This window comes from Littorina saxatilis, linkage group LG7, assembly GCF_037325665.1.
Source record: "Littorina saxatilis isolate snail1 linkage group LG7, US_GU_Lsax_2.0, whole genome shotgun sequence".
In the NCBI taxonomy this organism is placed as follows: domain Eukaryota; kingdom Metazoa; phylum Mollusca; class Gastropoda; order Littorinimorpha; family Littorinidae; genus Littorina; species Littorina saxatilis.
Genome location: NC_090251.1, coordinates 51,161,777 through 51,177,339, shown reverse-complemented (window position 1 = coordinate 51,177,339; position 15,563 = coordinate 51,161,777). Strand labels below are relative to the sequence as shown.

At 43.7% G+C, this 15,563-nt stretch overlaps 1 protein-coding gene across 2 annotated transcripts in view; it reads right to left on the bottom strand.

Moving 5' to 3' along the window:
- The window catches only part of LOC138971752 (splicing regulator ARVCF-like), a gene marked incomplete in the record, with an annotated part of 76,682 nt that overhangs the window by 15,952 nt on the left and 45,167 nt on the right, over window positions 1-15,563 (bottom strand). The window contains 8 exon segments of one of the 2 annotated variants that reach the window (XM_070344548.1): window positions 1-36; window positions 990-1,074; window positions 2,288-2,520; window positions 3,215-3,477; window positions 3,890-4,010; window positions 6,144-6,282; window positions 7,416-7,652; window positions 14,304-15,202. In XM_070344548.1, the coding sequence (XP_070200649.1) occupies window positions 1-36; window positions 990-1,074; window positions 2,288-2,520; window positions 3,215-3,477; window positions 3,890-4,010; window positions 6,144-6,282; window positions 7,416-7,652; window positions 14,304-15,202 (2,013 nt within the window). 2 annotated transcript variants of the gene reach the window in all.

Sequence of the window (15,563 nt, the reverse complement as noted above, 5' to 3'; positions counted from 1 at the left end):
TACTCTGTCGACGATGCCGGCAGGTTGGGTGGGGGCCTGCAACATATTAACACCGTCAAACTGGGGTCTGTGCATTTACAGGGACTGTATCAACTTCAGTTTCTACATTTTTCAGGTAAGTATGAACTTGGGTCTTTATATAGATTTTACTGTAACCATATAGCAGGTCTACATATAAGTTGACCTGGGAAATTGGAAAAATCACCTTTAACCCACCAGGTGGCCCGCCATTAAGAGGCCATTGTCTTATCCACTACACTACTGCGCCTGTCAACTGAACAGTGTGAACTTCAATAAAACTTTGGTTTCTACAGTTACGAAGAAAGTATAAGCTTTTGAAAAATGTGGGTCTTTACATTTAACTGAACAGTATGAATTTCAGTTCAATTTGGGTTTCTACATTTACTGGGACATTATGAACTATGTCTGGTAAAACTGGGATCTGTGCATTTACTGGAACAGTGTGACCTTTGGTAAAAGTTTGGTTTCTACATTTACCGGAACAGTATGCACTTTGGTAAAAGTTTGGTTTCTACATTTACTGGAACAGTATGACCTTTGGTAAAAGTTTGGTTTCTTCATTTACTGGAACAGTATGCACTTTGGTAAAAGTTTGGTTTCTACATTTACTGGAACAGTATGACCTTTGGTAAAAGTTTGGTTTCTACATTTACTGGAACAGTATGAGCTTTGGTAAAAGTTTGGTTTCTACATTTACTGGAACAGTGTGACCTTTGGTAAAACTGGGATCTGTGCATTTACTGGAACAGTGTGACCTTTGGTAAAAGTTTGGTTTCTACATTTACCGGAACAAATTCAAATGTTCGTCTTTACATTAACTGGATTTGTAAGAATACAGTAAAATATTCCCTGGAATAATATTCCACGCAAACGTTTCATGTTAAATAAATATTCTCATCAAAACTTGCATGCGAAAGAGCAGGATGGAAAAGTTCATGCCTGAACGACCGTGAAAAAAGCACACTTACATCTGTGGCTGGTTCTCTCTGATGGACCCCTTCTTGGTACTCTTCTTGCTGCTGCCTCCAAAGCAACCAGCATTTTCCTGGCCTCCTGCAAACAAAACATTGACACAAAGATGAGTCACAGCTCAGAAAGTGAAGGCAGGTTTCCGACGGGCGCAGTGGTAAGACGTCGGCCTCCTAATCGGGAGGTCGTGAGTTCGAACCCCGGTCGCTGCCGCCTGGTGGGTTAATTAAGAGTGGAGATTTTTCCGATCTCCCAGGTCAACTTATGTGCAGACCTGCTAGTGGCTTATCCCCCTTCGTGTGTACACGCAAGCACAAGACCAAATGCGCACGGAAAAGATCCTGTAATCCATGTCAGAGTTCGGTGGGTTATAGAAACACGAAAATACCCAGCATGCTTCCTCCGAAAGCGGCGTATGGCTGCCTAAATGGCAGGGTAAAAATGGTCATAAACGTAAAAATTCCACTCGTGCAAAAACACGTGTACGTGGGAGTTTCAGCCCACGAACGCAGAAGAAGAAGAAGAAGAAGAAGGCAGGTTCTATGAAAAGTGTGGCTAGACAGTCGGATGGACTGCATCATTTTCCCCTCTAACTCCCTGCCTTCACTTCATTACAAGAGGAGAGGAATACAACAACAAAAGCACAATTCAAACAGCTGCATCACGATATATTTCAGTCACCCCATATACGTGTGTCTGGGGGAAGTGACAGAGTTTTGAGAAATAAGTTTATCTTGGTGACTTTTTCATATTAGCAGTGCAAAGTTTCTGGTAGGGTCATCGCTAGGCTGTGCACGTATCGGTATCGAATCTCATTAAAAAGGAGGCTCCACTGCAGGTGATTGGCTCACGTAAGTGTAGCCTATGCGATCGTAACTTTGTCTGTCTGTGCGTGCGTGCGTGCGTGCGTGTGTATGTCTGTGGTAAAAACTTAACATTTGAAGACGTCACATTATGGCGTAAGAGGGTTAGACGTCACGCGAAGGAATTACTGGAAGTCTCGGTCATTGTTATTATGAGCGGGCCGAGACTAGTTTTTTCTTCGAAATCGGCCATTGGCAGTCGTGTCCCTGTAAGTAGGCTACATGCAGACAGACAGATCTAGATCTAGTGTCTCGCTTTCTTGCACAGTGTCACCTATGCTTACTCTGTGTGTGTGTATGTGTGACGGAGTGATTGAGTTTGTGTTACTGTTTGTCGATTTCTTACGTGAGCCTTGAAGGCTTCGCCTCTTGTTTTCAGATTGTATGCACCAATGGCGCATGATGCCTTGGTGAAGGGAACCGTGGCTGTATACCTTTATTATGTGCGGAGGCTCCGCGGGGCAGACTCCTCTTCTTGTAGAAGTCGGGGTCCTCCATCTCCTGGATGCGGTAGGACAGGTTGCGCAGCGTGCATACTACGTTCTCCACCGCCTTGCAGTTCATCAAGTCCTCGTCCGCCATGTGCAGCGTGTGGATCAACGCGTTCACCAGACCGCGACACTCACGCAGCTTCTTGCGCGCTTCGTAGCCAGCCGAGCTCACGTTCCTGTGCAGTCACCGAGTACACAGGTAGAGAAAAGCCCTCCTCAGAATGACACACATCAAACCCTACATGATGCATGACGGTCATCCCGTCCCCCCCCACACACACACACACACCCACTCTCTCTGTCTCTCCTAAGTCCAGTAGGGATATAAACCCCTCCCCTATCACACACACACACACTCAGTGTGTCTTTGTTTGACACTATTACAAGTTCTCAAAATCTAAAATAAGGTTCAAGATGTTCTGGGGACCTTGGTTGTCTAGAAATTGTGTCATTACAGTAGTTCTCTCTGATACAAATGCAAAAAGTTGCTGGTTTTAACGTTCACACAAAATGTTACTAACTTTTGTTTTGTCATTTTTTGGTCAAGTCAATAAGTACTACAACCTGACAAGAGACAAAAACAAGGTGCCACCCATCGGTAATTAGAAAATTATAATGCTCCACTGACAGCCTCAGCGTTCTACTCCCCCCCCCCCCCCCCACCTTCAAAATTGCTAATACCTGGGCACAATACTCCAAGACTATACAATACAATACAAGACTATACAATACCCCAGCAATTGCAGTGACTTGAGGTCAAAGTCGGTGATGAGCAGCTCCAAGGGGTTAAACAATTTTTTTTTTTAAATTGCCAAATTCTCCCTGTGACGGAAAACCGTCGGAAATGGAATGAATCCCACACAAACCAACCTGAGGATGCCGGTGGTGTTCCGGAAGACGGTGGTCCATGGTCGCTGTGAGGGCTGGGAGTTGATGGTGTTCCAGCCGCTGTAGGGCAGCACCACCACGTTGACCAGCACCGTCAGACCCTCGTCCAAGATGACGGCCTTGAGGTCCTCGCAGGACGACAGGTTCCACAGGATGCCGGTCACTGCGTCCATCACGTCCTCCTGGTCCGTTTTACGCAGCAGTCGGATCAACTCCGGCACGCCGCCCTCGTTCCGTATCGCTTTCTGGGGGAGAGAGAAATCACAACAGTAAATACAGACAATGACACGCACACACACAGACAAACACACACAGACAGACAAACAAACACACACACACACACACATCCAAACAAACACCCAAACACACGTACACACACACACCTAAACACACATTCAAACAAACACTCACCCACACACACACATCCAAACAAACACCCAAACACACACCCATTCAAACAAACACACACACACACATTCAAACAAACACACACACACACAAACACACCCAAACAAACATACAAACACACATCCAATCACACACATCCAAATACACACACACAAACACACACATACCCAAACACACACACACACACACACACACACACACACACACACACACACACACACACACCAAAATGTAACTCAATGCACACACCTTATTTTCATCGTTGGACTTTCCAAAGGAGAGGTTCTGCAGTGCACCACAGGCATTCTTGTGCACCTCCACCAGCTCATGGTTGAGCAGCTGAACCAGCAGAGGGATGCCACCCAACCCTCTGGAACACAAGGCATGTACAGCGTTGTTATAGACAATATCAACCAAAAACACACAACATAATACATTTAGTCACATTGCTTGACCAAAATGTCAATAAATTTAATCAAAAATTGAGAGCGTGACAGTGCCGCCTCAACTTTCACTAAAAACCGGATGTGACGTCATTAAGACATTCATCAACATTTTTTTTTTAAAACAACGTCTGGGGATATCATTCACAGGAAACCTCATGTAAAGTCTCAGAAAGATTGGTCCAGTAGTTTTCTTGGAATCACTCTACACACACACACACACACACACACACACACACACACACACACACACACACACACACACACCAACACCCTCGTCTCGATTACCAGTCTGAGTTAAAACATTTAGTCAATACTTGTCTAAATGTAAAAACTCACCCTTTCATCTTTCTAACAACCCCCAAAATCATAAACAGTACAACCTCTGTTTTCAGACCTTCCATTTCAAGACTTACTCTACATCATGGGGAGGGGAAGTAGCTCAGTTGGTAGCGCGCTGGCTTTGTAGCCAGTTGGTCGCTATCAGCGTGAGTTCGAACCCCACGTTCGGCGAGAGATTTATTTCTCGGAGTCAACTTTGTGCAGACTCTCTTCGGTGTCCGAACACCCCCGTGTGCACACATGCGCACAAAAAAGATCCCAAGTTCACAGCGAAAGTCTCAGGGCTTGGAAAACACGAAGACACGCATGCATCATCTCTCGCCTCTGATTATCATGATCGTATTTCGATACTTTGACGAGACAAACCCAATGCTGGTGTGTCGAAGAAGACAGCCACAGCCGGCTTGTTCGAGTCAAAGTATCACACCATATCTTCAGCATATTACCAATACCTGTCCCAATATAGGCCAACTGGTCTAAGAGGACGTGAAACCCTATTAGTCAGTCAAGTCTTACTCTACATCTAGAGCTGATTTCCTCAGACTACCCCGTCATAGTGTCAATTAATGTATTGCCATTTCAAGACTTACTCTACATCTAGAGCTGACTTCCTCAGACTACCTCGTCATAGTGTCAATTAATGTATTGCCATTTCAAGACTTACTCTGCATCTAGAGCTGACTTCCTCAGACTACCCCGTCATAGTGTCAATTAATGTATTGCCATTTCAAGACTTACTCTACTTCTAGAGCTGACTTCCTCAGACTACCTCGTCATAGTGTCAATTAATGTATTGCCATTTAAGACTTACTCTACATCTAGAGCTGACTTCCTCAGACTACCTCGTCATAGTGTCAATTAATGTATTGCCATTTAAGACTTACTCTACTTCTAGAGCTGACTTCCTCAGACTACCTCGTCATAGTGTCAATTAATGTATTGCCATTTAAGACTTACTCTACTTCTAGAGCTGACTTCCTCAGACTACCTCGTCATAGTGTCAATTAATGTATTGCCATTTCAAGACTTACTCTACATCTAGAGCTGACTTCCTCAGACTACCTCGTCATAGTGTCAATTAATGTATTGCCATTTCAAGACTTACTCTACATCTAGAGCTGACTTCCTCAGACTACCTCGTCATAGTGTCAATTAATGTATTGCCATTTCAAGACTTACTCTACATCTAGAGCTGACTTCCTCAGACTACCTCGTCATAGTGTCAATTAATGTATTGCCATTTCAAGACTTACTCTACATCTAGAGCTGACTTCCTCAGACTACCTCGTCATAGTGTCAATTAATGTATTGCCATTCAAGACTCCCTCGTTTCCATATTTTGGAGGTCATAAAACAGAGGAACTGCTATATTAAACAGTTATGTAGCAGTCTTCTTCTTCTTCTTCAACATTCGACGGTTGTGTCACTCATAGTCTGAGGCCTGTTGATGTTATGAACTGGCAAGTCTGGCGCAGGTCTTCTACAGTTCCCCACTGTTTTGCATCTAGAGATGTGCTATGTGGCCAGGTCGGGTCACACAGGGGGGCAGGGAGAGGATATGCTTGCTTAACATGCTGTGGAGTCTGTTCTTTCTATGTCGCAGCCAATCTCAAAGGAAAGAAACCTTCTGTCTTTTCAAAAATCTCCCAAATTTAGTGATGGTAAGCAAGAGAAAAAGATAACTAAATACCACAAGGAAACACACAAGTTTTCCTCACCGTGTTTTGGCCTTGATGCCGTCATCGTTGTAGGACAGATGCTGGAGATAGGCGGCAGCGTTGGCCTTGACACTGTCGTCAGGGTAGTTGAGATAGTCAATCACCTCCTGGAGATCGGGTGGGCGAATAAAGCCGCCAACTGCAGAGGTAAAGCAAGTAATAATAAGAGGATATTTATATCGTGCAAATCCTAAAATAGTTCTAAGCACCTCACAAAAACATACATAAATAAAGTATTCTAATTAAATAATAATACACATCAAATATATTACACTAGCTGCAAAGCTGTGTTTACAGAGTGCAATGATAAACAACAGGAGTAACTGCAAGCTGAACAGAAAGGAAGAGAAGAACAAGAATTTCCAGGTCCAGAATTTCCCCCAAATCTTGCGATAGTCTACAAGCCTACTGAACTTCTCAGCAAATGATTCCTTCAAAATAATCTGACTTTTATGAAAAATAAATCTCAAATGTGAGGAAACAAAAACCAGCATTTAAATGATTATTTCCTGCAGGTCAGTCATCCACACACCTGCCAAGCCTTGTGACACCTCACATGCAGCATTACTCCATGTAGCATTACTCCATGTAGCATTACTCCATGTAGCATTACTCCATGCAGCATTACTCCATGTAGCATTACTCCATGTAGCATTACTCCATGCAGCATTACTCCATGTAGCATTACTCCATGCAGCATTTAAAGTATGTTTTGCAATTTTTTGCAAAATGTTTAAAACGTAGCATGCTATGATGCAAGTGTAAGTTGGTAGCTCTGCATCCATGAGAACAAATTTAACGAAATTGATGATCAAACATACAAAACAAACGATCCAGCAACAGGCTCCTAGTTATGCTAAATTTAAAGAAAACGCTAACATTTTAACTGTGACCAGACAATGCTCCAATTGCAAGACAACGCAGAACAGGCACAACGCTTCCCCTACCCGACACATTCCAACACAACAAAGTCACTCACACACATTTAAACGCATTCCAACACAACTAACTCACTCACACACAACAAAACACATTCCAACACAACAACCTCACTCACACACATTTAAACGCATTCCAACACAACAAACTCACTCACACACATTTAAACGCATTCCAACACAACTAAGTCACTCACACACAACAAAACACATACCAACACAACTAAGTCACTCACACACAACAAAACACATACCAACACAACTAAGTCACTCACACACAACAAAACACACAGCAACCACAAGCACTGCACAGAGACACTGACACGACACTTACAGTCACCCGGCGGTCTTCCGTCAATGGAAGGGGTGCGTCTGTCGTCGGGACGGAAGTTGTCACCAGGGGGCGCCGCCACATTCATGGCGTCCATCCGTCTGACCATTTCTTCCTCTTCAGGGTAATACGGCCGCTCTATCTCCTCGGGGTAGGGGCGAGAATCCGTGTAGTCGTCGTAAGGCGGTCCGCCACTTCCGTTGTATGGGTGGGAACCGTAGTCGTCTGGCGGTCTGGTGTCTGTTGAGAAAAAAGAAAAATTGGTTATTTTGGGTTATTGTGCAAAGATATGTTGAACAATAGAAATCTTTAACTTTAAGAGCCTCCATTTTAACTTTCAGACTCGCTCTACATTAAGGCCCCAGTTTCTCAAGACTTTCTCTTCATAGTGTCAGTAAATATGTACCACTGTGGACTGGGTGGCCGAGTGGTAACGCACTTGCCTCGGAAGCGAGAGGTTGCGAGTTCGACCCTGGGTCAGGGCGTTAGCAATTTTCTCCCCCCTTTCCTAACCTAGGTGGTGGGTTCAAGTGCTAGTCTTTCGGATGAGACGAAAAACCAAGGTCCCTTCGTGTACACTACATTGGGGTGTGCACGTTAAAGATCCCACGATTGACAAAAGGGTCTTTCCTGGCAAAATTGTTTAGGCATAGATAAAAATGTCCACCAAATACCCGTGTGACTTGGAATAAAAGCCGTGAAATGTGAATGCTCGCCCTAATAGGCTTGAGGTTTGCTGGCCGATGTGAATGCGTGATATATTGTGTAAAAAATTCCATCTCACACGGCAGAAATTAATATGTAAAGCGCATTGAGCATATATATGATTATGCGCTTTAGCAAATGTCCATTATTATCCCAGCGAAGCTGGAGGTATCCCGTGAACGCTATACTGTAATCGATTTGAGAAATGTGCATACCGAATAATACATGATAAAGAAGGATTCTTTGTGCCCGGCTACGTGCTACAGTTGGAGATGGAAGTTCACCAAAAATTGGGACCATACTAACAAAAATACGGTGGGTGCAATAGTCGCCCCCATTTTTTCAGCAAACGCCACCCAAGGCCGTTTTGGACGGGTAGAAATTCCGTAGTTTCCAAGTCTATGGATAAAGCTCGCCTAAGAAGAATACGTCACGGTCGAAAGTCTTTGACGTCAATTAATGCATCATGACGTCATGCCTCCCTGTAGTCTTTCTCTCTCGCGCAGTGTGTGTGTTTGTGTTCATTTTGTGCACATGTGTTAGTGTTACTGTTTGTGTGTGTGTGTGTGTGTGTGTGTGTGTGTGTGTGTGTGTGTGTGTGTGTGCGCACGCGTGGATGAGTCTGTACTCGTATGTGTGTGGTGTGTGTGTGTATTTGCGTGTGTGTGTGCGCGCACGCGTGCATGAGTCTGTACTCGTGTGTAGGTGTGTGTGTGGGCATAAGTATATGTGTGTGCGTGTATGTGTGTTTGTAAAGGTGGGTATGTCCGTCTGTCCATAATTATGTGCGTATGGATGTGTGTTTTGTGTGTATGAAGTTTTGTGTGAGTGAGTGCGTGTGAGTGAGTGTGTGTATGTGTGTGTGACTTGGGGTGTGTGTGCGTGGGTGTGTGTGTGTATGTGAGAGAGAGAGAGAGAGAGTGTGTGTGTGTGTGTGTGTGTGTGTGTGTGTGTGTGTGTGAATGTGTGTGTGCATGAGTTTGTGTATATGTTTGTGTGTGTATGAGTGTGTATATGTGTTTGTTTGTAAAGGTGTGTGTGTCTGACTGTCTATGTGCGTATTTGTTTGTTTGTTTGCTTAACGCCCAGCCGACCACGAAGGGCCATATCAGGGCGGTGCTGCTTTGACATAGAACGTGCGCCACACACAGGACAGAAGTCGCAGCACAGGCTTCATGTCTCACCCAGTCACATTATTCTGACACCGGACCAACCAGTCCTAGCACTAACCCCATAATGCCAGACGCCAGGCGGAGCAGCCACTAGATTGCCAATTTTAAAGTCTTATAGGTATGACCCGGCCTGGGTTCGAACCCACGACCTCCCGATCACGGGGCGGCCGGACGCCTTACCACTAGGCCAACCGTGTATGTGCGTATGAGTGTGTGTTTTGTGTGTATGAGATTTGTGTGAGTCAATGTGTGTGTGTGTGTGTGTGTGTGTGTGTGTGTGTGTGTGTGTGTGTGTGTGTGTGTGTGTGTGTGTGTGTGTGTCTGTGTCTGTGGGTGTGTGCGTGCGTACATGCGTGCGTATGTACATGTGTGTGTGTGTGTCTGTTTGTATAAGAGAGAGAGAGAGAGAGAGTGTGTGTGTGTTTGTGCGTGTGCGTAAGTGTATGTGTGTGTGTATGTGTGTTTGTTTGTAAAGGTGTGTATATGTCCGTCTGTTTATATGTGCGTATGGGGGTGTGTTTTGTGTGTATGAAGTGTGTGTGAGAGAGTGAGTGAGTGCGTGTGTGTGTGTGGGTTCGTGTGTGTGTGTGTGTGTTTGAGAGAGACAGAGACAGAGACAGAGACAGAGACAGAGAGGTTTGTCTTTCGCTGGGGTATGCAGTGCCTTGGCGTTGCACATCTACTTAATTATTATTATTATTAATTAACTCATCAAGACTCCCTCTCTGTTGACTTTCGTTTGTGCATTGTTGATGGTGAATGCATGTTAATTTATTTTTAATATACTTTCTTATGTGATAACCAATGTGCTGTATTTTCTCAGTTTTGCTGATGTTAAACGCTTGGTACATATATTTACTCATTTTCCTTAAATAACATGTGATAACATTACTTCATAGCTAAGCACATGATTTTACCTATGGCACAACACAAATCTCTAGCCTTCCTCTCTGAGATGCGTTTGAAGACAGACTGTTAAAAGAGAATAAATGTATGTACATAGTTATGATAGAATGTTGATGTAGGAATTGAGGAGATGTGTGGGGGCACGGGAATGTATGAATGACAAAGAACAAATGTTTGTTTTTGGATGTTTTATGTGTGTTTTGTTGCGGACACAAAAGCTCAGCAATGCAATTTCTCTTTTAGAGATTAATAAAGTTTATTGTATTGTATTGTATTGTATTGTATTGTATTGTATTGTATTGTATTGTATATACATTTCTCAAATGTATGGAGGTACATGTATTACATATACAGGTACTACTGTAATGGAATGTGTAAAATCTTCCTGAGAGGAGTAGATATGAAAATGTGAGGTTTCCTTTCCTTTCCCCGATCATACAGTGGAACCCCCCTATTCCTTTCAGTGTTGACTAAGTATTACACATCACTGTCTCCTGAAAAGAACTGTTGCCAAGCGTTACACAAAATCTCTTACACTTTTGACTTCACGTAAATCAAAGTCACATGTATTATCAACTCTTGCCAATGCAGTACTTAACTACTAAGAAAGGGAGAATACTGTATCAGGTTATATTAAAACAAAACTAGTATAATTAAGAACAGGTATATATTTACGGCTAGATTAACCAGAAAGTGAGTACACAAAGATCATACCAACTTGCACAGGAAAAATTGCATTATATGTAGATAATCATATTCCTTTCATAACTAGATCCAGTGAACTGTCGGCATTATAAACATAAACCTGTCAAACTATCTTCAACCCAGAAAAATAGTCAGATAAAAAAAAAGACAGCAGCAAAGATGAGGACGGTATCACACCCTCTGCTTTCATAAAATCAGGAATGTTGTTCGGCATCATTAGTCAACAAAACACCAAAACGTATTCCATATTGCCAAACTCTTTGCCATCATTTGTGGCAGAATTGCCTTTTTTTTCTCTCACAGGGGTGGGGAGTGAGTGGGATGCCCCGAACTGCTGAAAACCTCCCAAAACGTTAGTAACAATTTCTGCAAATTTGCCCAAGAAACCAAATCCTAGCAATATGCCTGTACATAGCTTGGCAATGAATCGGTGGCCTGAACAGATCAACAATCTCCGCTGTTTCAATAGGGAAACACTTCAGTGGTTCAGTATCATTATTTTACTTTTTATTTTTTTACCAGAGACAAAAAGAAAGAGAAGAAAATGATGACACAATACACTGATCTTTAACGTGCACACCCCAATATAGTGTACACTGATCAATCCAGTTTGAAATTAGGACAACATCAAAAGCAAACTGAAGCCCTTTTTGTAAGCTTCATTCCGAACTACTACTCCTAAGGCCAAACTCCACATAAAGCACAAGCAAGTCTGGTGAGACTTAAAGAGTGGTCATATCATGCGGCAGAATTCAGGGAAAACCCCTTAGAGGGCTGGGGAAGGGAGAAAAAAGAGTTGAAGGGAGGAGCCATCTTTATCTTTTGGCAGTGGAAGGGACTTCTTTTTCTTCTTCTTCTGCGTTCGTGGGCTGAAACTCTCACGTACACTCGTGTTTTTTGCACGAGTGGAATTTTACGTGTATGACCGTTTTTTACCCCGCCATTTAGGCAGCCATACGCCGTTTTCGGAGGAAGCATGCTGGGTATTTTCGTGTTTCTATAACCCACCGAACTCTGACATGGATTACAGGATCTTTTTTGTGCGCACTTGGTCTTGTGCTTGCGTGTACACACGGGGGTGTTCGGACACCGAGGAGAGTCTGCACACAAAGTTGACTCTGAGAAATAAATCTCTCGCCGAACGTGGGGACGAACTCAAGCTGACAGTGGCCAACTGGATACAAATCCAGCGCGCTACCGACTGAGCTACATCCCCGCCCAGTGGAAGGGACAATAATTGAATGAAGTAAAACAAATGAAAATGACAAATTATGCAGTGTACAATGTAATGCTCAATTATTGTCCCATGGCTGGGAAATTCGGATCGCTTACTCCCAGTGGAAAGCTAGCGTGTACGAGGGGACGAGCACCGATGCAGACAGATAAGGTTTAACAGAAAAATAAAGCTGCACTGAGTGTAAAACTGACGTACAGGCAAAATCATGCGATCAAAATAACCGCTCCAGCAGACACGAAGAAAGCCACAGACACAAATCAGAAAAAACTGCAACTGTGACAATGTTGACCGACACACACAGACTTCTAGTTCTACACACTGATGAAAGGTGACGGAAACCATGCAGCAGCAGCAAACAACAGCAGGTTTCCATGACAACCTCTCTGAAAGAAACGTCTACAATGAACAGGAACAACAAATTGTGCTGACACACCACAACACAATATCTGAGAATCATCTGAAAATAAATAAACTGCTCTGAAGATGTAACAAAGAAACAGTAAGTCTTCACAAAAAGGTTATGAAAGAAATCTCTACAAGAAACAGGAAGAACTAATTGTGCAGATACACAACACATGTATGCAAAGAAATTATAAGAACTTAATTATAGAATTATAGAAATTGCCTTAAGAAATTATAGAAACTGATTCAAGAAATCATAGAAAGCCCTTACAAACAAGATAGAAACTGCCTCAAGAACTTCTATATTATAAACTGCCTCAAGAACTTCTATATTATAAACTGCCTCAAGAACTTCTATATTATAAACTGCCTCAAGAACTTCTATATTATAAACTGCCTCAAGAACTTCTATATTATAAACTGCCTCAAGAACTTCTATATTATAAACTGCCTCAAGAACTTCTATATTATAAACTGCCTCAAGAACTTCTATATTATAAACTGCCTCAAGAACTTCTATATTATAAACTGCCTCAAGAACTTCTATATTATAAACTGCCTCAAGAACTTCTATATTATAAACTGCCTCAAGAACTTCTATATTATAAACTGCCTCAAGAACTTCTATATTATAAACTGCCTCAAGAACTTCTATATTATAAACTGCCTCAAGAACTTCTATATTATAAACTGCCCAAGGAATGATAGAAACCCCCTACAAAAACTGATAGAAACTGCCTCAAGAAATTACGGAAACTGTTTTAAGAAATAATACAAAATGCTCAGAGGAAAATAGGAGGACACCATGCAGATAAAAACACATCTTTAAATCTTCATGTCCTGTACACATTTCCCTATTGAAAATCTCAGTCCCGTAAGGATTTCATGAAAATGACCACAAACTGGGTATCTGTGTGTTTTAACCTCTTCTGAACTATTTTATGAATAGATTGCATTCAAATTTCACAGTTCGATTGGGAAAAGCTTACTCTATGTGCCTGTACCAGTTTATTCTGTTTTTGTTGTTAATTATGCTGCATAATTTTGCATCGCGTACAATCTCGTCCGTTTCACTTGACAAAAATTTTACCGGCCGAAAAGTCCGACAAATCGCCAGTATTATTACCGAAGAAACACTCAAAGCTTACATTTTAATGTCCCGTGATTGTCTGCTCCAAGTCCCAGCACTTGTTCTGCCACTAATTCGTCGATAATATCCCCAAATTTGTATTTACTGACTGTATCGGCATCACCAAAGATGGTCGCAAAATCTCCGTGAAAAAAAAATCGATAAAAATCTATTGCAAACTACCAAAACGTTCACCAAACGAACGAACCGCGGAGCAACCATGTGCTTGTTTACAAAGGAAGTGACCTAAATGTGGTTTTCAAGCACAGAAGAGCGCTTCCGTCCTGTGAGGTCATTCCTAAGTACAGTAACAAAGTCGAGCGGTATCGTGCGGTACAGGACTATGGCGGACGTGCGGTACAGGACTATGGCGGACGTGCGGTACAGGACTATGGCGGACGTGCGGTACAGGACTATGGCGGACGTGCGGTACAGGACGTGAAGAGTCAATAAAATTAAAAGAAAAGGAAAGTAGTACCAGTCTAAATACGCAACAAAGAAAATAGTACCAGTCTAAACACACGACAGGGAAAGTAGTATCAGTGTGAAAGAAGACGGTGAGCTCTACACCACGCATCACTCCGGACGTACAAGACCTCGCCCCATGCAGACAACTGGACCAAAACTATATTCACCATAATATCTGTCTCCGTAAATATCACTACCTCCCGAGGGCGCAGGCCCTTGGTTGTAGGGGGAAGCACCACGGTTGTAGGGGTCCTCTCTCAACGCGCTGAACGATCCGTCATGGCTGCGCTGGTCTCGGAACGGGTCGTCCGCAAACGGATCACTCTGCACTGCCGGCAGACCATCATATTTTTGAGGAGACTCATCGTACAAGGTGGGATCTATTCGAGGGTCGTAACGACCATCGTCTTCTGGCGCTGGGGCACCATAAGCTGGACCTTGATGCTCATAGTCGTCATGATATCTTGGCGGGGCATTTTCCTCCGGAGGGGGGTTGAGGTAGCCGTCCTGTGGGTCTTCCGGGCCGTAACTTCCACGATACCGGGGCCCACCGCTTTCATCCAGCGGCCCCTCGTGGTCGTAACTCCCACGATACCGTGGCACTTCGTCCGGCCCGTACTGCCCCTGAGGGCCATCGTGGTCGTAGCTAGCCCGCTGTCGGGGCGCGTCTGAATACCGGTCCTGTTCGTACGAGGGCTGGTTGAAGTGTCCAGGCGCCTCCCCCGGCCTCATCCCTTGGAATGAATCGTCGTGTCGCGGCGGCAAGGAGTCATTGTGGCGATCGCTGTACGGATCGTCGTGACCGTTGGGGGGAGGGGCGGCGTAGTCCTGGCTGTGGTAGGGGGACTGGCGGTAACTGTCGTTGTGGGGGGGACCCTGGTGCACGTCCCTGTCGTCAGGGTAGTCAGTGTACTGGTGGGGCTGCAGGTTGGGGTCGCCCATGGGGGAGTCTCGGTAGGAGGGCTGGCCGGCGTAGGGAGGGTCGGCGTAGTTGTCGTTGTAGCCCTGCCCGTCGTAGCCGTCTGCCGGGCGGTTGTAGCTGCCACGACTGCCAGGGTAATCATCTCTGCAATGACAAAACATTGACAATAATGAATATATATCCATGCTGCCATTACTTGTAGCTCTCCTTTTCACACCCCTATTTTAACGCTCCCCCCTGTAAAACCCAATTCTTTCTTCTTCACATTTTCTATTCAAAACATTCTTAATTTTCTCCCCATTTTAAAACTCACTTCTGGATTTTCTCACCTTTTTTTGATGGTTCTAAAAGGGGGTTTCACTTTATAAGACCTTTTGTAATAACAATTTCTGTATAGGTCTACTGCCCCAGTCTCTAAGGAGCACACTACTCCTACAAAGGAAATGAGAAAAACATAATAACAAAATGACTAATGTCATCTCATAAAGCAAGAATGCAACTGTCA